The sequence below is a fragment of the Pelmatolapia mariae genome, linkage group LG7 (genome assembly GCF_036321145.2).
Source record: "Pelmatolapia mariae isolate MD_Pm_ZW linkage group LG7, Pm_UMD_F_2, whole genome shotgun sequence".
Lineage (NCBI taxonomy): Eukaryota > Metazoa > Chordata > Actinopteri > Cichliformes > Cichlidae > Pelmatolapia > Pelmatolapia mariae.
In genome coordinates, this window is record NC_086233.1 from 8,962,353 (window position 1) to 8,987,500 (window position 25,148).

Sequence of the window (25,148 nt, forward strand, 5' to 3'; positions counted from 1 at the left end):
CATCTCCAAATTTCTGGCTTCGATCCTCAACCCGCTGGTGGGCAGCTCTGAACACCACATCCAGAACACCCTGGATTTTGTTGAGAAGGTGAGAGATGTCATTATGGAGGCAGATGAAACCATGGTCTCGTACGACGTTACGTCTCTCTTCACTTGCATCCCAGTCACGGAAGCGTTAGAGGTGGTCCGTAAGAGATTACAGGATGACACCAACCTCAGCAACAGGACCACTCTCAGCATCGACCAAGTGTGTTTGCTTTTGGAACTGTGTCTTCATTCCACCTACTTCACATACAAGGGTCAGTTCTACAGGCAGAAACATGGGTGTGCCATGGGCTCCCCAGTTTCACCCATCGTGGCCAATTTGTACATGGAAGAAGTGGAAAAGAGGGCTTTGCTATCCTACCCTGGAACACCACCAAGCCATTGGTTCAGGGAGGATATGAAAAGTGGCAGGTTAGCCTTCTTAGACTGTGAGATTTCCATCAGTAATGGGGGACATCTAAAAGCTGACGTGTACCGTAAACCTACACATACGGATCAGTATCTAAGGTTTGACTCTCATCATCCACTGGAGCACAAACTGGGTGTCATCAGGACGCTACAACACAGAGCGAACACCATCCCCACTGACACAGCGGCCAGGGAGGCAGAAGAACAGCACATCAAGAAGGTCCTGAGTAAATGTGGTTATCCCAGCTGGACTTTTGTCAAAGCGGGAAAGACACCTAAAGAAAGCTCCAGCCGATCCAGGAGAGAAGGACAACCGCTGCCCAAGTGAAAACCTGTAGTGATCCCATATGTGTCAGGAGTATCGGAGCAGTTGAGACGCATTTTTTCTAAACACCGCATCTCTGTGGCTTTTAAACCCCAAAATACGCTGCGCCAAAAATTGGTCCACCCCAAGGATCGGGTCCCCCGACACAAACAGAGTAACATAGTGTACGCTGTTAAGTGCCAGGAGGATTGCCAGGATTTATACATCGGGGAAACCAAACAACCTCTGGCGAAGCGGATGGCACAACACAGAAGAGCTACCTCGTCAGGCCAGGACTCTGCAATCTATTTACACCTACAGGCCAGTGGACACTCTTTCAATGATGAGGATGTACACATCCTGGACAGGGAAGAACGCTGGTTTGAGCGCGGAGTCAAGGAGGCCATTTACGTGAAAAGGGAAAGACCATCTCTGAATCGAGGAGGGGGCCTAAGGGTACATCTTTCGCCATCTTACAATGCTGTGATTGCAGCCATTCCCCAACTCTCTGTGAATGGTACTCATGGCCATTGATCAGTGGTCTTTGATCAGTGGGTTTTGGTCAGTGATTGTTGATCAATGGTCAATTTGCATAATTATGATTAAGGAACTGACCTCACAGCCCATTGTTCCTTCAGTGGGCTGGTTTCAGTCATTATGCAAATGTACTGTTTATAAGGTTTGGGGAAACCTGCAGTCAGCTGAGACTGAAGAAGTCACTTGGATGAGTGACGAAACGTTTCTCCCACAAAACGCTACGTCCAGATGAACAGATTCAACTTTTGGAGACAACTCTAATATCTAAATAGGACTACAAGTTTACAAAGATGTAAACTTTGGCAAATTAATTGTAAACCGCCATTTGCTTTGATATCTGTATGAACACAAAAATTAAACCAAGAGTCAATTAGTTCAGGTGCAGCAGAAGGAGAGGAGTCAGAGCTTGCTGAAGAAAACCTGCCTGCAAGGTTAGATGTGCAGAATCAGTGAGTCAAATATAGGTTAAGTTAGCTCTCTTTCTGGGTTAACAAACTCAGCTTTCAGGAATAAAGCCTGGATACACCATTTTTGGCACGATAAAACACAAACAGATGCATCTGCTACATTATTTATTTGAAGGACTGCAGAACTGAAGCAGATTATAGATAGGTGCAAGTAACCAAAGAATGATTACAGATGAGCAAAAGATTTTGTGATCTAAGGAACTTTGCAGTGCTTAAATGCAATGAAACCAACTCTGAAAGGTACATGAACATAGAACTTTTCTTATTTCACATTTCTCACTTTATTTACAAGTCATGTTACTGTGTTTTAAATGTGTTGTAATGGTCAAGACAACAGTCAGAATACAGTATAGCGGTATTGTTTTAATTGGACTGGAAGTGTTAATCTAAAAGCAGTCTGTAATTGTGCTGTGTACATTCATCCATGTGAGGATACAAGAAAAAGATCATTAATAATTAATTAAATCTCATAAATCAAGTCTGGTGAATGCACTCTGATCCATGGTCATATAAGGCCTGCCAGTGCCAAAAAAGACAATGAAAAGTGGGGGATAATAAAAAGGTGACATAGAATGAGGCACGTTTAACAGAATTTACATTATGGAAAAATTGGTCAAAACTCCTTTTGAAATTTAAAATAGTCAGTTTGGCAGAAGTCACTATCTCAGCTGTGTGAAATATTGAGACCTTTCACAAAAATAAAATTGATGTTGAATAGTCAATTTCTCATTTGTTCCCCAAGAAATTTATGCCAGGCAGTAGCAATAAAAATCCAGACATCTGAGACTGAGAGCATATCAAGTACAAAAATGTCAACAGGAAAGAACAATGTAACAACACTGCAATGTGCCAAAGTTACCAGGACTTCTAGTTTTTAACATCAAATGAACTGAAAAGGCACCCCAACTCACTCAAGCTGACACTGAAACCTCTTATCATATAATCTTCAGTGGAATTTAGTGAAAGCGCCCAATATTGTACATTGTATACATATACACCAATTCAGCAAAAACGTCACTTGAACACGCAGTTAAGTGGTGTTAATCTTTATATTCCCATCTTATTTCAAAACAGTTGCTGTGTTTACTGCAGTGGTTCTCATACTCCGAGGTGTGGACAACCAGCGGAAACTATGGTGTCAAACCAAGTTAAATGACAAAATTTATGCAAAGAAAATAAACTAAAGTCTGACCTGTAATTTACTACAGTTCAACTTGGATCCTCTATTGTCAATATATATATATGTAAATTGCAGGGTGAGACAGACTTGAGTGTCAACTTTCTGCAAATTCTGAAAGGAGGAATACCAGAGGAAGTTCAAAAAACACTGGTTTAAGGCAACCCTGCTTTTCCTGATGGAGACCGATATTTAAGCAGGTCAGTGTGGAGACTGGCTTGACAATGGATGTGCTCTTGGTGCATGCAACATGACCTAATAGTGTTTATAAAAGTTCACCCAGAAATAACACCCAATCACACACTGCAAAACTGCCTAACACATTTCCTCTTTCACAGCTGAGGCCATCACAGGAGAATTTCTATGATGGTATTTATTCTGGGGGCCAACTGTTAGCAATTACTGGTCTTCACTAAGTCTGTTTTTCTTCTTTGTCCAAGATAAGAAAACCAGTGAGAGGTTTTCAGGCTTCTGTAGAAATCAGGAACGATTGTACAAGGTCAAAAAAATGATTTCTTCATCTTCCATTTCCAACTGTGAGTGTTCATGTGGGTTTCTAGAGGATGACTGTATGCTGAAGAAGAAATGGCTAAAAAGAAAATGCTTTGGTCCATGTATGATCTATCTTGGCAGTTAGGGTTGATATATTCCAGAGCATGCATGATGCAGCTCATATTCTAGCAGTCTCAGGTACACTGACCCTGTCTGTGTTTATCCGTTCTCCTTCCACAGTACTAAGTGAATGCTATGGTCCGGCATGCTGGTGGCAAACACCAGTCCAGAGTCATTGCCCCCATCCAAACCGTTAAGCCAAGAGGTCACGCCGGCCAGGAAGCTGGATCCTCGCTTGGATTTTCTATACGCTGGTAGAGGCCAACGGCCTGAGATAGCCTCTGTCCTCAGGTCCATCACATACAGGAAGTGGTTGTCAAAAAGAAGCGCAAACACTTCACCAAAGCTGAGCAGGGACAGGTTGGCTGGATCTTGCATTTTTATCACCCTGGGAAAAGAAAGATAAGCTGCATTTAAAGTTGCCAAAATACAATTGGTTACTCATGAGTTTGCTCTGACTGTACATGCGAAAAGTGAGTTTAAACAACAACAACTAAATGGCTAGTTGCTCTATAGCAGGGGTGTCGAACTCCAGGCCTCGAGGGCCGGTGTCCTGCAGGTTTTTGATAACACCCTGGGTCAACACACCTGAATCAAATGATTAGTTCATTACCAGGCCTCTGGAGAACTGCAAGACATGTTGAGGAGGTAATTTAGCCATTTAAATCTGCTGTGTTGGATCAAGGACACATCTAAAACCTGCAGGACACCGGCCCTCGAGGCCTGGAGTTTGACACCTGTGCTCTATAGCATAATGGTTTACACATTTGTTTTAAGTACAATCTTAAAATTAGAGAGGCCGTCTGTCGCCCAAATCCAAATTGGAACTGAATCCACAGAAAAGGGGCCTAAAAGCTAAAGGCTCTACCTCCCATGCTACTTTTAAATACCCTTGGAACTACAATTAAGTCAGGAATCTGAGATTAAAGTGCTCTATTGGGGTGGTTATATGAGGTGTTTAAGATGGGACCTTATTACTGTACATTTGTGAGTCACACCAGGGAGTCAAGCACTTCTGATTTAAGGCTTTTTCAGAAGAGCCACAGTATCCAGGGTCGTACACAGTGAGGATGTAACACTATTGGCAAGATAATCAACCTCTGTGGGAGTACAGTTTAGGTAGCTGTTCTGCATTGTGTTGGCACACAGCATTGAAAATGTTAACAGTGGAGGAATTACATTTGAACTTAGTTACACCGCTTTCAAATACACATCTACTGTAATGAAACATATTCCCCAATGTTGTGCAATCAATTATAGTAAATCGAAATGTTATTAAAAAGGGGGGATTTCTTGAGTATGATTTAAGTGGTGGGTAGTCTCATTTACATTTTGATGGAAGTCACCTGAGTCTAATAACAGATTAAATATAGTGTTGTGTAGTGTGCTCAGCATCTACATCAGGGGTGTCCAACTCCAGGCTTCAAGGGCTGGTGTCCTGCAGGTTTTAGATATCACCCTGGGTCAACACAACTGAATCAAATGATTAGTTCATTACCAGGCCTCTGGAGAACTTCAGGACATGCTGAGGTCATTTAGCCATTTAAATCAGCAGTGTTGGATCAAGGACACATCCAAAACCTGCAGGACACCAGCCCTTGAGGCCTGGAGTTGGACACCCCTGATCTACATGAATGTTAAAATCACCTATATTAATGATTTTACCTGACCTGAGCACTAAATAAGATAAAAGTCTGAGAATTCAGATGGAAACTGAGTAAAGGCCAGGAGCATGATATACAACAAATAACGTTTGAGTTTTCCAATTACAATGTACAAGGCTAAGATTTAGCCTTTCAAGTTAATTACAAATCTGCTTGGGTCTTTGGTTGATTATTTAACTGGAGTCAAAGACTACTGCCACTCTTCGGCTTATGCTTCGAGGATTCTAACAGTATGACTTGGGGGTGCTGATTCATCCTACTCTAATCAGGCTACTTTTCAATCAGACAGGATTTTTTAGAGGTTCGGGAATTTCAAGGGGTGCACAACAAAACAAATTTCAATAACAAATTTTCAAACCTAACTTTTTCACGTCTCCATAATTTTTCTTGTAACTGCCTTGATCTTTTGCTCATATTGAGGCTACAGGCTGGTTGGTGGCTGGCTCTAAGCTTTGGATAGCTTTAGCCACTTTGACTTAGCTCCTTTAAAATATACATTTCATTTCATTTCATTTCTTTATTTATTTCACACATGGTTCAACAGTGCCTCTCCTCCCACACACAAAACCCCCCTCCCATCAACATAACACTGCACCCATGGGTGAAAAGGAGCAGGAAGAAGAATAAATTCTTATTAGCACCTGCCCCCTATCTGCAATCCAAATATTTTTACACGAGGGCGCCAATAACCCCCAGAAAACCCTCTAACGTATCTTTATGTAACAATGCAAAACTAAACAACAAATCAATATAATCAGCAATATACAGCATTAAATGGCAATGAAAATGTTTTCTTCCACATTTAGTCCTAATTACTTTCATGTTCTTCATATTGATTTATCCTTTTAAGTATGTAACACATTTTAAAACGGTGCATGTTTGTACAGCTCTTGAGATTATCTTCAAGAGAATTCCATATTCTTATACCTTTAACTGTTGGACACATTTGCCTTTGTGTGGTTCTAGCAAACTTATGCTTAAAGTCAAACTTCCTTCTACTGTCCCCACTTCCTGAACACAATACAAACAAACTTTGTAACTTAAGAGGTAAATTATTATTTTTTGCCTTGCACAAGAATAATAATGTCTGTAATTTCACTAAGTCTTCAAATTTCAACAATTTCGATTTTATAAACAGATTATTTGTATGTTCTCTATATTTAATGTTCTGTTGGTTGAGGGTAAGTGTATAATTAGGTTTGTTTTTGTGGTGTGAGGTATTTAACTTTGACAAACTATGTGCCTCTACTCAGAGTAAAGAGTTTCCATGCTATCAACATGTTAGTGTTTCACTGTGAGAGCGCATGGAACTATTTGCCTGTGCCGCTGTGTGCATGTTTATATGTACGAAATGGATGAGCTCATAATGAGTACGTGAGGCCAGCCAGCTGGTCACCAAGAAATTACCTGACTCCGGTCCATAGCCGGTCAATCGGTGTATCTCTAGTGGAAATCACTCAATTAGACTCGACTTGGATCGACTGGCTTTCCATTACAATCACTACCACCTAATGTGGTAGATACTATTTTAGTACCTAGTATCAGGTACAATGACCTAATGGAAAACCCTGAAAACTGTGGTGAGTTGATCCGAGTAGATACTAATGGAAAGGGGTTTTTAGATTTTCGCAGATTTTTTTCAGTGTTTACTGTAACCACGTAGATTAGTATTGTTTTGGTTTTTTTTCCCAGACCAGAAATAAAACGTTTAGAACGCTCATGGGCCTTCATATTTATATCTATAGTCTATATCAAAATGTATTTTCCAACCTGTTCTTGCAATGATGACAACTTGTAATTTCATTAAGGCTTCATATTATTTATTTAAATCCGAAATGATAGCCAAGTCACCTCTCATTCACTCCATTACATTTCGTAAACCGTCTTTCTCCCCTGCATATTATAGATTAATTATAGAGATTATAGAGCCAGGTGGAACTAGAATTCGGTATGTTATCAAATTTCCCCTTACAAGCCACAATTGCTGATAGAGAACTGACAGTTAAATCTAGAACAAAAGCAAACTGATGGATAAACCACACTAAAATATGTCAGAGTGGTCAATTTGGGTCGGTTTTACATGTTGCATTTTTTCAGATGTTGTGCTTATGACACAAAGTTTTTCCTAACCAGTCTCTATGTGTTAGCCCTGTGACAAACTAGCGACCTGTCCAGAGTGTACCCTGCCTCTCGCCATAAGACAGCTGGGATAGTCTCCAGTCCCCCCGTGACCCTGAAAAGGATAAACTGAAGAGAATGGATGAATGGATATTATAATCTGAATTTCAGGGTTACAGCCTTGTCATCAATACAAATTCAACAGGTGATCAAACAATTATTTCCTCCACTTTAGTACAACCCTCATGATCTTACAACTTTAAAATCCGAAAAGAATGTCATATGGACATCTTGGGAAGGAAATGTGAACAAGGTGATCGACGGACACTTTCCTCGGTTACTTCAGTTTTTAACTAGCTCTTTGTATGCTGTAGTTTTATTTGATTTTCTCTATCCATCCATCCTCTCGTGCTTATCCTTATGAGGGTTGCAGGAGAGCTGGAGCCTATCCCAGCTATCACAGGGCGAGATGCAGGGTACACCCTGAACAGATCGCCAGTTTGTCACAGGGCTAACACAGAGAGATAGACAACCACTCACGGAGGAACTGCAGGAGGAAACCAGATTACATGGAGAAAACAAAACGCAAACACGGGGAGAACATGCAAACTCCACACAAAAAGGGCCTGGCCTGATGGGGGAGTGAAACTCAACAGTACTAACCACTGCATTTTCTGTTCCATCTTATTCATACTAGGCACCTGCATGTTTTCTAAAATAATGCAACCTATTTTACCTGAGAATCTCAAAACTGGCAAAATCCCACTGATAGACTCCGAGGTCAGAGCTGCATACGATGTAGCGTCCATCAAACTGCAGGCGAGGTTGGAGGCTGATGCTGCGGTCCTCTGACACCGACAGTGTCTTTAAACACTTGCAGTTGATCTCTCGGCCTAAAGGCCATACCTGTACACCAAACACAGGGCTGGCTCCATCTTATGGACTCTTTAGATATAGCAGGTCATGTATGATGACCAAGTCGTTTTCCTTTAAAACACATTAACTATGGAAGGGAACATTACCTTAATCTCATACTTGTCAGCACTGAGGAGAATGTAATCACCAGGACTGTGCACCATTGATTCCACTTCACTCTTCTGTAGTATCACCTGATAACAGAAAATCAACAAAAGTTTCACATCTTTAAAACAACAACAAACAAAAAACATTAAGATTGGTTATTTCCTGCCAGTAATTGAAGTAATGGAAATAAGTTTCACACAAACTCAGACAAAAAAAACATAAAATTCTGACCTTTGTTACCCACTCAGTGTGTCCAGTCAGCGTGTTGAGACAGGCACCAGCAGATAAAGCCCAGACCTTCACTGAGAAGTCTGCAGAGCCACTGACAAGTACATCCAGCTCATCGTTGTAGTCGACACTGAAAACTGCACACGTGCACATACACATGCGCACACACACGCAGTTAGGAGCTGTAGCACACATTAAACATGTAGCTATTCTTGTTGGCAGATAATACCAAGCTTTGCCTAGGAGAAGTTCCACTAGTATAACAAAAACGGAACTGTCCCGTTCTTGATAACCCTCATCTTTACACCAGCTCTTGAATCCACCACTGACTATTTCAATGTACTCCATCTCTCTACTCTTTTTCATGCCCAAAATTGGTGGCAGATGACTGCTAAATATTCCACAGTGTACAGAAATGCGCACAGACAGTTGGGTTATATTTTTGCCATTTCCTTTTAGGTTTGTTTCAAGCCTGTCTGTGGGCTTGTGTTTCTTGCCTAATCAGACTTTTTGTATTGCCTTTGTTTTGACAGATTTTAAAGTGCCCTTGCCATATAAAGCACTGTCACAAAGAGATAACATAAAATACTAAAAATAACGCTTCTTCCCTGCAAAGTTGATTGTTTCGCTATTGACCACATGTTATCTGCCTCTCCTCTAGCATTAATATGCTTCCTATTCTAGATAAGGACATAATTGCTCAACACTGAAACCAACCTGCTCCTGTGTGGCCACGGAATTGCTGGATTTTAGCCCCTGTACTCCACTCCCAGCATGCAATAGTGTTGTCAAAGGACCCAGTCACCAGCTTCTGTTCATCAAATTTTACTGTGGCACAGGTGTGTGTCTGAATTCCATAAATGCACTGTCCAGTACGCACATCCCATAATTTGGCAGAGAGATCGTCAGATCCTGAAAAACAAGTAAAAACCATCAGTGTTACTGCTGTAGTGACAGGTTCAACCTACACGAGTGTATATAGAAGGCTCAACATGTACAAGCCCTCAGGACCACACACTGAGAATGAAACAAACATTACAAACAATGCTTCCACACCTATTCCAGACATGGTCTGCATGAAAGAAGACAAAACTGGGTATACTCAAAACAACCCTTATGAGTGTGCTACTGGTAGAAACTACTGTGCCATAAAGTGATACAGATGAAAAAACAACAACAACAGCAACCTATACAGTACCATTAACAAGTATATGTCTTAGGTTTTTTTCAAGTAACTCTCTCTTCTCTATTTTATCTATCAAACCTCCAAAGAAGAACCAACAGTAGCTAAACCTGAGTGCAAGTCAGCCTCTTCCTACAAGGGTGCAGAGAATGGAAAAACTGTGTTGGAATATGAAATGTAAAATAAAAAGCATATGAAACCATCAATGCGGTGTGTGTTGTTTGGGGTGTAAGAAGTTGGCAAAGTATTTCAGGTAGCAGCTTCCTAAGTTGTAAAGTCGAATAGGAAATGGTAGTTAATGGAAACAGTAGAGGACAAATTAAGGTGTGGTTTTAAGATCTTAAGGCCAGGAAACCGTCAGAGAAACTTGCTAATGCTAGAAAAGAGATATCATGTTGTATGCTTAATATTCCTAGTAATGAAATCCCAGAAAGTTGATTCTGTTCATCTGGACTAAGAGTTTCCAGTAGGTGAAACCTCTGATCACTCATTCAAGTGACTTCTGTTTTCTGTATAAGGTTTCCCCAAGATTATATAGATTGTACAGGTGCATAACAAATATCAACCACGAACTAGCATAATTACCTAACATTGAGCCACAAGTGCAGTTTCATGATCATTAATATGCAAATTGGTATGACGACTGATCAAAGTCCAATTTGAGTACTATTAAAAAGTCTGCAATAAAAGCAAAGTCCAGACATCCTCTCATATACATATATTTAAATTTTGAATAAATCTATAATCATTAAAAGCAAACTTTTTTTTCATTTACCCATTATTAGGTATGGTGTATAGAGTTTAAATATAAATCCATTTCGGAACAAGAGAAGTACTGTGAATACTTTCTGGATGCATTGCATGTGAATGACTCCTGGGTGAAAATCAAATTTCAAGACGTACAACAATTCACTGATCACATTATCACATCAGGTTCACCACAGAAGGAAAGAAAAAAATCACGTGGTAGTGTTCTTGAACTGTTAAATTACCATGAACAATAGGGAACATTTGAAAGTTGTAAACTAACACATACCAATCAGTTTTTAAGGTTTTGACTATCATCATCCACTCAAGCACAAATTGTGTGACATCAGGACTCTACAACACAGAGTGAACACCATCCCCACAGACAGTGGATATCATATCAAAGAGGCCCTGAGTAAATGTGGTTATCGCAACTGTGCATTTGTCAAAGCTCAGAAGACAGCTAAAGAATGTTCCAGGCCAGAGAGAGATCAACGATCCTAAACGAAAACCAGTGGTAAGATCTTATGTGTCCGGAGTATAAGAAATGTGCTTTGTCTATGCCAAAAGCCAAAAGCACTATGCCAAAAGCTGGACCTTGGGTTGGACCTTATACTACTTAATTTATGAATTCAGCAGGGGATCAAATAATTAATTCCCCTGCTGTACGTGAAAAGTGAACTGTCATCTCTGAACTAAGGAGTGTGCTAAGATTGAAGACATTTCCCAACTCATGGACTCATGGACGTTAATCCATGGTCATGACAATTTCCAAATCAAATTCCTTTTTAAATAGAAACAAAAAACAAAAAAACCCAAACCATTGGCCCAGTGACAGATCTATTTTATAAGCACTCTTTGAATGACTATAACTCTCTTACCATTGCGCTAAAGAGAAAATTGAAATGGTTTTAATCCTTTGAAACACATCATATATCAGTACTTTTAGTGTACTCGGTGAATAGTTTTATATTTACTTTTTGTCTATACAGATGTCAGATGATAGACTTGTTTAAACGCTATTTTCAAACTGCAGTTTTTCATGTGTGTATGGGTACATTTCTCAGGACATGAGACATCAGTATTATGAGGTTGACAGAAATATCTCTGGATAAAACTGATGAACTGTACAGCACTGTGTCATGACTCTGTCATAGACTTTTGAGAGCTACCAATTTGATATTTTGCTACTCTAATAAAGACAGAACACAGTCATGGGGTACCTGTACAGAGGAGGCCGTCCTTGTAATAAAGAGCATATACTCGAGCACTGTGACCAATAAGTGATGACGTCTCAAAGGCTTCTTGATCCTTTAACTGCATCATACGCAGCTTAGCCTTCAGGTAGACCCCCTTCCAATGTGATGCATCCTGAATGGTCTCATCAGTCTTCCACCCTAGCTCCCGACACACACCCTGCCACACCTCAGTGCAAGAGTTTATCACCTACCAAAAAGAAAGAAAGAAAGAAAGTAAGAATATTTGATATGTTAAACAAGTTTTGTCAGGCTCTGTGGATCAACAATAAACATCCTTAAAAACTTGATTATCCATCTGTGTCACATAAATTAAGCTGTATGACACATTTAATCAATTAAATTTCCACCTGTAATTCACTTTGCTCATGCTTCATATAATCATTATCTATACATTTACACAAACATATCAGAAAGTCCATGCAAACAACTAATATATATAATATATATATATAATATGTCAAATGCATTTTACATCACTGGCCCCACATACAGCCCACTTTGATGTTAAGTGGGCTGGACCAGTGACACTACATGATAAATGTGTAAAATTAGTTAAGTGCACAAAACGCAGTCTCGTATGCTTTTGCTCCCACATGTTATACTTCTAATGTGACAGTATTACAGATTCATCAACAGATCAATCCAGAGTGCTGACATGATGTCCATCTCAATCGTATTTCATAAGAGCACTGAACAAACACTATTCTTTTTCACGGATACAGTAAACCAAGAAAAACTATGTTGAAAATACAACATGAACATATCACAGTTGGAACTGTCAGTGAAGCTCATATGTGGGCATACATCAGTGCAACAACATCACTGTCTGTATAGGTTTCTCAGTTTAGCTACTGACGGTATCTTTGGGCCTGGACAACCACCATATCTGCAATTTTGGATTTAGGTTGTTATTGAGGATTAAATGGATACCTATAGACAGCATAATAACAGATAAGTACCTTCTACAAACCAAACAATTCCTTCAGAAGCTAATAGCTGCACTTTTATCAAAAACTGAAAGAAGGCATTAGATTTCACTGTGAATGTTTGCATGCATTATTTTCTTTTACAGTTCATTCCTTGAGGAAAGTCAGACAAACAAGGAGTCTGGAAATTTTAGAATTACCTTGTTCCATTGTTTGCAGACTAGGCAGCAGGTGAGCAAGGTCTGAGGATCCAGCCAGCGCAGCAGGTAGAAGGCCAACTCCAAGGGAAGAAGGCGCAAAAAGTCACGTTTCAGCAGTGTCTCTAGTCCATTCGAGAGATGGCGGAGCTGAGCAGCACCACTTAAAGATATGAGGTGATCCAAAGACTGGTTGCGCTGCTGGTCATTTAGAGTAAGGAAAGTAGCAGAGACTGACTCCAGCCACCCCTCAAATGCTGCCTTCTCCATGGGCACATGAGAGCGACCTGCAAGAGCTATAAGAATAATGCAGGGATAAAAAGTGGTGCCCTCCAGTCATTGCAATAATCTTTTTAAAAAAAGAATACGTTTGAGCCCCTCCAACCCCTTAACATTTAAATCTCTTGAAGAATGAATGACGCCAATTCTGAATCCCTGAAAGGTCATGAACAACAACAGTACAAAATGTATGATTTAAGAAGTGTCCCTGGTTCAGACATTTAACCTGGATCAACCAGTATCATCTCCTCACTCATACAGCGTTTAAGATCCGGCCATACAGGGTAGCTAATAACCAAAACTGCAGAAGGCTTTCCGTCAGGCTTCATAAAGCCTTCCGAGCCTGAAAACGACACATGAATGTAAAATAAAGTACATTCGGGTATATGTTTCACTTATTTAAAATTGAAATTTAAAGGAAGACACTTTTATGGGCTCCCGTGTCTGCTTGTGCATTCGTTCTAAGTTAGCCTGACTAGCTAGCAACTTTTGTAGCTAACGTTAGCTCTGTAGCAGTGTTATTGTTTAGAGCAAACTAGCTACAAGTGGAAACACTCAAATACTTAAAGAACAGTATATGCTATTAAATGATTTATAACTGTAACTGGAAATTCAAATTGCCCACCAACCAGAGTTGCAGGGAGTTTCCGGATCAACACTTTCCCGGTTTAGGTCACATCGCTAAGTTAGCTGTCGAAAGCTAATCTGGCAACCACCAAGTTAAACGGATTCCAAAGAAAGCTAGTTTTGTAGTTGAGGTTAGCTAACAACCACGTTAGCTTGTTAATTTTGAATTACACGTAAAACACGTAACGGTAGTCTTCGTTACAGTTCCATGGTGTAGATATTTCATGCAGCAGGGGAAAATGATAGCACCTTCTGACAGCATGAAACTATAATATAATGGAAACGCTACCCCTGCATAAAGAGGTCGTTGTCACCCTCGGTATAATCTTACAGGAGGCAAAGTAAGAGTTTTTATCTCAAAACAACGGGCAACATCTAACAATATACCACCGCATATTTAGTAGCTTCGCCAACATATTCAGTATACTTATACTTTATAACATTTTTGCATTTTTATTTTCAGCGTTCCCTCTTTTGACGCAACTTGCCTGCAAGACAATGCTGCTGGCACCAAAACAAATAGATTAACTAACTTCCGGTTTTCGCGCGAGTAGGTGTGTCCAGAGTCAGAACCCTTTTTTTTAAAGAAAAAATTCTCTTTAATTCTCGAATACATAAAGGAGTATTAGTACGACGGAGTAATAGCGCCACGTTAAGAAAAAAAATATTATTGATAATTTTGAGAATAAAGTCGAAATTTCGAGATTAAAGCTCTATTTCGAGGAAAATAGTACAAATACTATTTTGAGAAAAAAGTCGAATAAAAAAAGTGAAAAAGTTCAATTTTGCTGCAGGCTTTGAATGGTAAAAAGTAGCACCACTTGGTGGACAAATATAAAATTAAAAATTGAAACGAGTAGTCCAAAAGAAAATCTTAGCATAAAGGAATGTATTAGTTACGTACGCTATCCATAACTCGAAATAAGTCAAAATTTCGAGTTATTATGGATAGCATTTATTTTTTTTTTTAGTGGTGGAAACAAGCTTCCATAGGATAGCAGAGAATGGTATAAGGTCTACCCCAGTACTCCTCACCTCTAATGAAGGATATGCTACCAAGGAAAATAATGTGGGATGAATTAGTTACACTTTGATGGGGTAGAGCCCTCCAGTGAGATGTTTCAAGTGTCAGAGTTATGGATATGTGGCAGCTAGGCTTCTAGGATTCAAGGAGATTAATGTGGAAGAAATATGTCAAATTACCTATCCTCAGGACAGTGAAACACAAAGAACAAAACAAAGTCAGCACTTAGGATGGGATGACACAGACACAGAGGACTTGTTCTAAAGAGGTTATGATCATGGCAACTAGTAGCATTTGCATACTGCTGTTTGTTATGCAGTGGAATGCTAGGAGCCTCATGGCAAAGGAATTCAAACATTTTCTAAGCGGTCATAATTAAAAGCCTAATATTATTTGCATTGTTAATATTACAAGAAAGTTGGTTTAAACCAAGGCTAGGTTTTGTGATTCCAAGGTCCAAATGTGAGAGGAAAAATAAGGAGATAACCTTTGGTGCTGGAACCTGTAAAACCTTTATTAGAAAAGGACTAGAAATGAATGCAATAATTGAGTGCATAATAACAGAAGTGTGGACAGACAGGGGAAAATTTACTGTTGTAAGTACATATAATTTCTGCATCACATTAGAGGAAGACTATTTCGTAGAAATAAAATTGGTGTCCCTCTGTGTGTGTGGTGTGTGGGTTGAAGACCTAAATGCACATAATGAGCTGTTGGGAAGCAAGAAGAAGGACAGAAATGGTATAGTAGTGGAGGAATTTATAGACAAATACAACTTGGTTGTTTCAAGTGACGGATGACCAACATGGTTTAGGACAAGTCAAACAATATCATCATCTATTGACATTACATTTGTATCAGCTGATTGGCATTAGTTAGCAAATGTGATTTACTGAAGCGAAGTACAATGGGAAGTGGCCATACCCCAAAAATCAGTAGCAAATAATCAGTTGCTTAGTTGGAATGAGGAGTCAACAATACCCTCCCATAAGATTCAGTCTACAGCATTATATAATATTTTATTAGTGTCCTGTTAGACCCATTTATTTAAAAAAAAGAAAAAGAAGAAACAAACAGCTCCGAGATAGTCGTCATTTACTTCCGATATTTATGATATGGCATTATTTTTGTCAGTTAATAAAGACATATTTTAATATATCAGTTTAACCTGTTTTGTTTTTCTTGCTAACATTAGGGAGTATTGCCCTAAATATGAGTAACTAAAATGTTTTAAACAAATGTTGTGGTTGCAATATATTAAAGGGAAAAGTGTTTAAAATCTCACGCGGGGACATCAGTAGATCGCACTATTTTCTTATCCCTCCCAAGTCAAGTGAATGGTCTTAGCTAAGGGGACTGATGTAGGACAAACAACTTTGGCTGCTGTTTATTTGTTGCTTGCTGATGTTACATGTTCTGAATAAGAAACATTTTATTGTCATTAAATATCAGATGTTCAATTAAATGATAAGTTTTTACATTAACTTACATATTCCACTCTCCGTGTTCCTTTCATGCACCTTTGAAATGCAGCTGGTGCATTTGATAATGCAAATGGCATCCTGCCCCTCTAATATAGCCCCCAAGGAGTTGTGAAAGCTGTCAGGTACATTGATCCTTCTGCTATGAAACATTGGTGGTAAGCTTTTTCCTGGTCCAGTATGGAAAACCAGCTGGATCCCTCCAGTGAGTCAGTGAGATCCTGGTTCTGAGTAAACTGGGGTTGGTCTGGCACTGTTTTGTTATTCAAGAGCTGATAATCAATACAGAGGCGTAGGGAGCCATCCTTTTTCCTCACACACGACTGGAGCACCATAGGGTGACTAAGATTTAACAAGCCATCTTTTTACCAATAACTCTGGAATATGTTCTTTTACCTCCCTATTGACCGGCACATCATCCTTAAGTCTGATTTCTATTTACAGGGCTGAAACACAGCCTCTTCACAGAACAATTCTTCCACCACTTATTGCTTTTCGGGGATCAGACGGCTAATGTCAGCTGGTGGAAAAGCAAGAGTTCTGTTTGGGGTTTACTGGGAAAAAGTTAATCTGAAAAGCTTAACTGTTCTCTCATGCCAGAGACACAGAAAACTGTATCTCTGGCATGTGCATCTCAGTCACCTTGGTGACCTGCTAAACTGTACCAAAAAGTTTTCTCTTTGGTAGCATGATCTCATGTTTTAAGTGCTTAGAGATTAGCACCATGATATAGGGGTGGTGAGGGTTATGGAACTCCAGAAGGCCTTCCCTCAAACTCAGCTTCCTAGGACATCGTCCTGCTCCACAGGTTCACACAAAAACAGTAGTCTGTACCAAACCTGGAATGACAGCACTCCCACTCTTGCTGTAGCTGTGTCACAGTATTTTCTTGGTGTTACCTGGATGAAACTGACCATGGGAATCATTTGTTCACCATTCCAAAGACATCGCATTGGAGGCTAACAACTGTGGGAATGGCATCACCTGAGAGTTCTTGTCTCTTGATAATCGTTTCAAGCACATTAGCTGCTAGTAGGTGCTGTTGCAGTGACAGCTGACTGACCAGGAAGGGGCTTGAATGGTGAAACTGGAATTGTGATTCCCTCCTAAGGTGAAGGTGATCTCTACCCAGCCATCTTAGGGGATGGTTTGGCCATTAACTGCATAAACATCAAGGCTTAAATACCTGATCAGCGGCTACCCAGTGAAAGTTCAATTCTATTCAGCTCATAGGTGAACATCATCAAAAATGGGCTGACACCCACATTCCCAATTATACAGTCAGATCCCTGCAGGAGCTTTTCAGTGAAGACTGTCTTCACTTTTTAGGGTAGGGGTACCTTGCATTCATGGTGCTCTGACAAGCAACTTTGTGTGACTGTTGCTTGTTTTTCTGTGCACGGAGGTCCACAGACAGATCGGAATGGTGATTAAAATAACATAAATATTAACAATACTTTTAGGCAATTTTATTATCACCATGGTAAATCACCAGGGCCTGATGGCTTGAGCTGTTAATTCAATTTTTTAATAAGGGTTCCAGCATCATGTGGTATGATCATTTCATTAGATGCAGAAAAGGCCTTTGATCGTGTCAACTGGCTGTTTTATGTTTTGCATACATTTGGTCTGGGAGACATATATATTAAAACTCTTGTACACTACCCTTTCATCATCACTAATGGCCTAAGATCAAGCAGCTTTCAACTTCACAGCTCAACACGAAGATGTCACTTTTATACATTTCAGAAATTCTATTCGCTAGATTCAAGAAATATCAGTAACTAAGATGAGTGACATGCTAAGATTGCTATACCCCCTCCAAATAATTCTTTCACTTATATCAAACAAGGTTCAAAAATTACTTAATAGTTTGTTAAGTGACTTTATATGGAACAAAAGAAAAGCAAGGTTAAAGATATCAAAACTTCACTTCGTAGTTCAAATGGAGGTCTGGCAACCCATCTCAGGTTTATAACAGAATGGATCAAAAATGACCCTCCTTTCGTATAGCTGGGCCTGGAGAAGTCTGAAAACGTCAAAAAGGTCTCAAAAAGCCAGGTCTGGAAAAAAGAACTTGATTTAAACATCAGTGAAGAGGAATGTAATGTACTTTGGGACCATACAAACAAGAAAAATCTATGTGTGTAATCACACGGTCTTTCTTAAGATCGTTGCTATTTAAAATCCTGCATCATGTGCAAATCTCCCCAATGAAAGGCACCAGAGGAACCACCAACTTTCACCTTTAAGTGTGTGAATGTGTGTGTGAATGGGTGAATGACTGAATGTAGTGTAAAGCGCTTTGGGGTCCTTAGGGACTAAGTAAAGCGCTATACAAATGCAGGCCATTTACCATTTTACCATTTATGTCTGAAGTTTAAGACTTCAGTAGGAACCTACACACACTCTGTTTGCCAGAAAAGCCAGTCCTATTGGATACACATCTTGCAGGATATGGAAAAAAATACTTGGAGCGTCTTTGAAAATGGATGCTGTATCTCTGCTTTTGGGACATCTGAGTGTGAAAAATCTTGCTAATGCGAGGTTGAATAGACTTTATGATATCCTTTCACATGCTGCAAGAAAAAAACCCATTGTTATCTCTTGGATAAATGGCAAACCTCCCACTAAAACAACCTGGCACATAATTCTCGTGGAATGCTTTCCTTTGGAATGTCTGACCTGATTGCTCCATTTGTCAAAGGAAGAGTTTATAGGAATTTGGATTTCTTTTTTTCACCAACTCTTCAGTCGCATCAGTGCTCTCAAATCTCATCACTATCCAGGGCTCTAGAGTGCGACCAATTTGGTCGCAAATGCGACCAAATTTTTCAGTGGTGCGACTAAAAAAAATATTTACCCGACCAACTGTTCGGGTAACAAAAAAAAAAAATCTCTGCAACTCTCCGTGTGGTCAACAACAGACACACATTATGCCCCTATCGTGGACTAAACCAATCAGAGATAGTCAGGGGCGGAACCTCTCTGATTGGCCGTGGTCCAGTTGAAAGTGCAGTTGGAAGAGGGAGGTGAGTAGCTTGAATAAAGCGATATCGATTCATTAAATCCTGAATCGACTTTTAAATATAAATGTGTTTTGCCAGAAACGCCAGATTCTCAGATTAAAGCTCACAAAACTATTTCAACAACCACCAAACAGCAAATGAGAGCAGGTACACGGATTCCACACAAAGACGTAAACACAGAGCGACCCGACGCATCAGAACCAGCTTTGTTTTTCTCGGCTTTCTCACCCGATGGCCCGTAGACAGACACGCTGTCGGAGCTCACCGATTCTGATGCGTCGGGTCCGCGCTGTGTTTCCGTCTTTTTTGCGCTGATTCTGAGCTGCAGGTTTTGTCTCTCTCCAACCAAAATTCACAGAGCCAGCAGCAAAAGAAGCAGCAAACTGCGCTTCACATTTGATCAACGTCGTCATGAATTCGCTCTGAGTTTTGCTGTTTTGCTTCCATCACGATAAAAATCACACTTCATGCACAGCTCTCTCTCTCTCTGTACTTCAAGAACAGTTTCCCGTCTCAAATCTCTGTTTTCTGCATTATTCATTTGCTTATTACCCACCAGTCTACCGTTGTTTACAGCACTGTCGGCCGCTGTCTTTTTCTTTTCTTTTTCTTTTTTCACTTAAATGACCTCGGACAAGAAAGCCTAATTTCTGCTGTTCAATACTGAAGAAATTTAAACTTTTTAAAATTGTGCAAAATTACAGAATATTGCAGAATATTTTTAAGGTTATCTGCTATAAAAAGCCAGACCAGATAAATCTCCTTCATGTTTTTCTGTGTTTTATTCTCAGTTACTTTCACACAAAGGCATCTGCTGTGATGTTCACAATTCTGATGAAGTCTCACATGTATCAGTACTGATAAATGATCAGAATTATAATATTTCTGTCTGTCTGAGGTTAAATTGAATCGAATCAGGACTTTGAGAACCGGAATCGAATGGATTATAGAAATCAGTGATGATACCCAGCCCTAGTGAGCAGCCTAGGCCCGACAGAAGTGGATGTAGCTGTGGGTAATAAGAAAAGATGAAAAGAACTATTGATAACTTTTTTGTTAAGTTAAGGCCTGATCCGTATGAAATTCATAGCCAGTGCTCTGACACGGTGCCATCAATCTTTGATTGCTGAAAAAGCACAGTGTATCCAGAAAACACATTATATGCTGCAATAAATGCACTGCCCAAGTGTCCCCTCTCCCCACTGCCTTTCAGCAGCATGCAACAGCAAACAGGTCGTCAGAGGAGGCCGAGATGATGATTAAGTTTAACATTTTCTACAATATTGACAAAGCACTTTAAGCACAAGTTTGTTAGTTAATAATTTAGAAATGAATATTGTCTGTATGGACTGCAACTTCCCCCCAAAGAAAGTGCACATCTAAAACTGCGGTGTTAAGCGATGCGGTTGAAAAATTTGAGTGCGCCTAACATTTGTGCCGGTGCGCCTAAAATTTTAAAGTTAGGCGCACCAGTGCGCCCATATCAAATGCCGGCTGCTTGTTTACAATAAAGTCACTACTGGCCACATCTGTAACTGCTTGATTGCTTGATCTTTGTTTTGACCTTGCTAAAAGTCTGAGCTGTGAACTATCTGCTCTTTATTCACAGCCAAGGTATTGCGTTGTGTGTTGTGTTAATGTGCTATCATTCAGACATCCATTAGCTGTGTCCAAATTCAGAGGCTGCATCCTCCTAAAGCTGCATCTGTAGGCCGATTACGTCACAGCGGCGCAACGAAGGCTGTCCAAAATTGGAAGACTCCTCCAATTGCGGCAGACAAATGTGTCCTCCATTTCCCCAGATTTAAAGGATGGGTCGGGTGTATCCTTAGTGGCCCAACCTATCCCAGAATTCATAGTGTGGCCCAGCCAATTCCAGTTTCCAACAATGGCGGCAGTTACTTAGTTTTAAGATTACTCTTATTACTCTTTCTGGGTAACAAAATAAACTTTTAAGATATTTTCAGGCGAGAATGTAGCTGTGTAAAATTTAAATATCTGCTCGATTTATTGAGATATATATCTAAATATGAATATGAAGCTGAAACACTTAAATACTTGGGAATAATCCTAACTAAGAATACTTCTAATCTATCACAAGTAAATTATGGTCCCTTGTCACAGGCCATGAAATCTGATTAAATAGGTGGAATCTGGTGCCTTTCGTAACCCTTGTGGTGTCCTCGGATCACAAATGGTCCCTAGGTGAATGGCAAACAAGCATATGGGAATCCCGAGGACACCACAAAGGTTAAATTTAAATTCAAGGATAACAGCAGTGAAAATGAACGTACTCCCAAGACTCCTCTATTTATTTAGAACTTTGCCTGTTGAAGTAAGTGAAACACAGTTTGGGGAATGGGACAAATGGATTTCGCGCTTTATTTGGCAGGGGAAAAAAACAAGAATTAAATTTAGTATTTTACAGTTAAGCAAGGCAAAAGGTGGGGCAATGCTCCCATGTTTACAATATTACTATTATGCATCTCAGGTCATCCCCCTGCTGCAATGGTGTAACCCTAATTTGAAAGCTAAGTGGAAATTCATAGAATTCAATACAATCCCTAAATTTCAACTACAAGCCTCAATTGCGGATAAAAAATTGGCAGACCGTTTAGAAGGTAAAGGACCATGGATAAGCCACACTCTAAAAATATGGAATAAAGTGATTAAAATATGTGGTAGTAAACGAATACTAAAAGAATTTAGATGGTGTGCTTATGACACAGATTTTAAACCAAATGAAAGTGATAAAAGATTTCAGTCCTGGATAGAGAGTGGACTAACAACATTCTATTCCTTCACACATAAAGTCAAAACAGAGTTCCCAATCTTTACAAATAAGAACTGGCCTAAGACAAGTAGATTTCTTCAGGTTTCTTCAAATGCGGGATTATTTTAACAAGCGCTGCAATATCCCAAACCCAAACTCGGTTGAGTCAGAAATTTTTAAGATAGTTAAATTAGCATATGATAGTTCTCTGAGAAAGGCAATCTCCAAACTAAATGATGTGCTTTTTCAAGCAAGGAAGGATACTACTCAAAACATTAAGATCAAATGGGAATCGGAATCAGGGATGGGTATAACAAACGAGAACTGGGAGAGGATTTGTAATTTTCATTACTCAACAAGTTCATTATCTTGGAGAGACCACTGCTGGAAGAACATTATTAGATTCTTCAAAACCCCTCATCAAACTAAATATAAAAATGGGACAGCGGAATGCTGGAGAAGATGTGGATCAGAAGAGGCACATCATTACCATATCTTTTGGGACTGCCCTAACTTAAAAAATTACTGGCTGGGAATTCATAAAACTCTGTGTGAGGTTTTTAAGATAAAATTTGATATTAATTTTGTAAATTTGTACTTGGGCCTGGTTGCTGGCTCGGTCCGGGGAGGGGACACAAAGCTCTTACAAGCGCTATTAGTGGCCAGCAAAAAATCAATAACCAGAAAGTGGCTAAATCCAACTCCGCCAACACTTAAGGATTGGTTTAATGTGGTTTTTGAAATATTTAAAATGGAAAAATTGACATTCTTTTTAAAAATTCGAAAAGACCAATTCTACAAAATATGGAATAAATGGATTAGCTTTGTGTCCCCCCCTCCGCCCTGAATTTAGGTAAGACCAGCCCTGAATTGGTGTATCTCCCATGTATTGTATAATGTCAGGTTGACCCTCTACTTCATAATATGTATCTGATGTACTCTATGTAAATAAGTTAAACATGCTGCATTATGTATACACTGTCAAGCCACCGAGTTCACTTTTCGTTATCTGAATGTAAAACAAAAGGACTAAGAAAAAGTCTTTTTTTTTTTTTACTAAATAATATCAATGCACTTTATTGTAATAAGTCCTTTTTTCAATAAAAATATAATAAAAAAAAGAGAGATGTCATATATTTGCGAAAGTGCTCCGATGTTTACGGAAACGTCTGTTACCCACCAGTTCGATATCTAACCGGGAGGTCAAGGCTCACTAGAGCCAGCGAGAACAGCGAACTCCCGGCACATCGTTTTCAAACCCCCCGCTGTCTTTCGCTACTCAGGTTAAACATGATATATAAGTCACTTAGATAATGTAAAAATATTATTGTTAGGCTTTTTTCAGTATTTTTTTTGTTCGTGAGGAAATCGGTTTGGCTAGGATTACTGCCAAACTGCTGAATAAAAGTCAAACAGAAAACTGATTAAACAGAAGTGTGAGATGGTAGAGAATTTACGCCAATGTCGTGTTATATTTTAGACAGCAACTGAGTTTATTAAACTCCACCGAGACAGCTGGTGATGCAAATCTGATGGCTAGACCGTCATAGACCGCGAAGGCCAGGTCTTCCGAAGGATGCAGCCCCTGAATTTGGACAGAGCTATTATCAAATCACTTCTGAAATGTCCACCCCTTAAGAAATTTCAGTTAGAATATATAACAATGGTCACAGCACCACTGAGCAGAAACCGGAAATTACAGGAAATTTGAGGTGACTCTTCAACCCCAAACTTTACCAGACTGATGACAGTCCCACCCTGAAACTAAACCGAAAGGTATGGCGTTATTTTTGTGCCACTATTCTGAGCATACATAAAAAAATTTGAGCGCACGTAAAAAAAATTTGCAGGTGCAAGTGTTGCATTTCGAGGAGAAATTTATTTTTGAACGAAGAAAAGCTAAATTTGAGTGAACGAAATTCATTGCTGCGTGCAAAAAATGTATTTCAGTGTTTGCTATTATCCATACACATACACGCTCAGTTTTTGCATTTGCGCTTGCTCGCAATGTGTTGCTTGCGCTCTCAACATTTCTGCCCGTGCGTGTTCAACTCTTTCTGTACACCGTTATATTTGTGCCACAAAACCAGCCAATCACAGACTTGGATGCAAAAAAATCTGATTGGCTGTTTTGGTCTCCAATCAGCTCGAAAATGACGAAATGCAATATCCCAGAATCCATTTCGTCCAAAACTCAAGTGAGGCAGTGGCGGAGAAACAGAGTGGCGGAGTTTGAAATGTTACTCTTTCTGGGTCACAAAATAAACTTTTAAGATATTTTCATGCGAGAATGGTGCTATGTAAACTTCAAATATCTGCTCTATTTATCAAGACATCACATATTTGCATAAGTGCTCTAATGTTTTCGGATTGCAGCTTTATTATTACTGTGGAAATTGTGGATATCTTCAGATATCTAGTAAGGTTTGTTTGCCAGGTCTTTATATGATTTATTATTGTATTTGCCATTTTCTTTTTTTTTTCTGCTGTATTTTACAGGGACCATTGACAAACAAACAACAAACAATCTCTGAAGACAAAAGATGCATTGTGTCACAGACTGGGTCTCTGACCAAGCGTTTTGAATTTTATTTTGTATTGTTGAGATTCTCATGTTAGGTTTGTGGTTATAGTTTGTGTGTTATTCTTATTTAGGTTTTAGTTGAGGTTAAGCATAGCCATTACTTATCATCTGTCTCCTTGTTTTTCTGTTTGGTTTCTTGTCTTGTCTGTCATATGTTTCAGGTCTGGTAAGCTGGTGTTGTCATGTCTAAGTCTCCGTGTTTCCTGTTTTGTTTTGAAGAGGTCTTGTGCTCTGTGTTCATTGTTTTAGTTTCACTTTCTCCTGTGGTGTCATTATGTTAATTTGTGTCAGCTGTTTCCCCATGTGTTTCCCTTCCCCTCATCACCTCCTGTGTATTTAGTCTGTGGGCGTTTATCAATATGCGTACTTGTGCGTACTTGCGTTCTCGTGTACTCGTGATACGTCATCAGTCGGAGACCAAGTACTGTTCCAATTCGAAGTACGCATCAAGCCGAG

At 39.5% G+C, this 25,148-nt stretch overlaps 1 protein-coding gene across 1 annotated transcript; it reads right to left on the reverse strand.

Annotated features, from left to right (window-relative positions):
* Positions 1–1,860: 1,860 nt before the first annotated feature.
* fbxw2 (F-box and WD repeat domain containing 2) lies at positions 1,861–14,061 on the reverse strand. The gene is made up of 8 exons (XM_063480515.1): positions 13,804–14,061; positions 12,899–13,191; positions 11,737–11,959; positions 9,301–9,495; positions 8,587–8,720; positions 8,355–8,441; positions 8,069–8,238; positions 1,861–3,938 (listed from the first exon to the last, which is right to left on the reverse strand). Exons 2-8 carry the CDS (start codon positions 13,163–13,165, stop codon positions 3,650–3,652), a joined length of 1,365 nt encoding a protein of 454 aa, XP_063336585.1. The 5' UTR covers positions 13,166–13,191; positions 13,804–14,061; the 3' UTR covers positions 1,861–3,649.
* Positions 14,062–25,148: the final 11,087 nt, after the last annotated feature.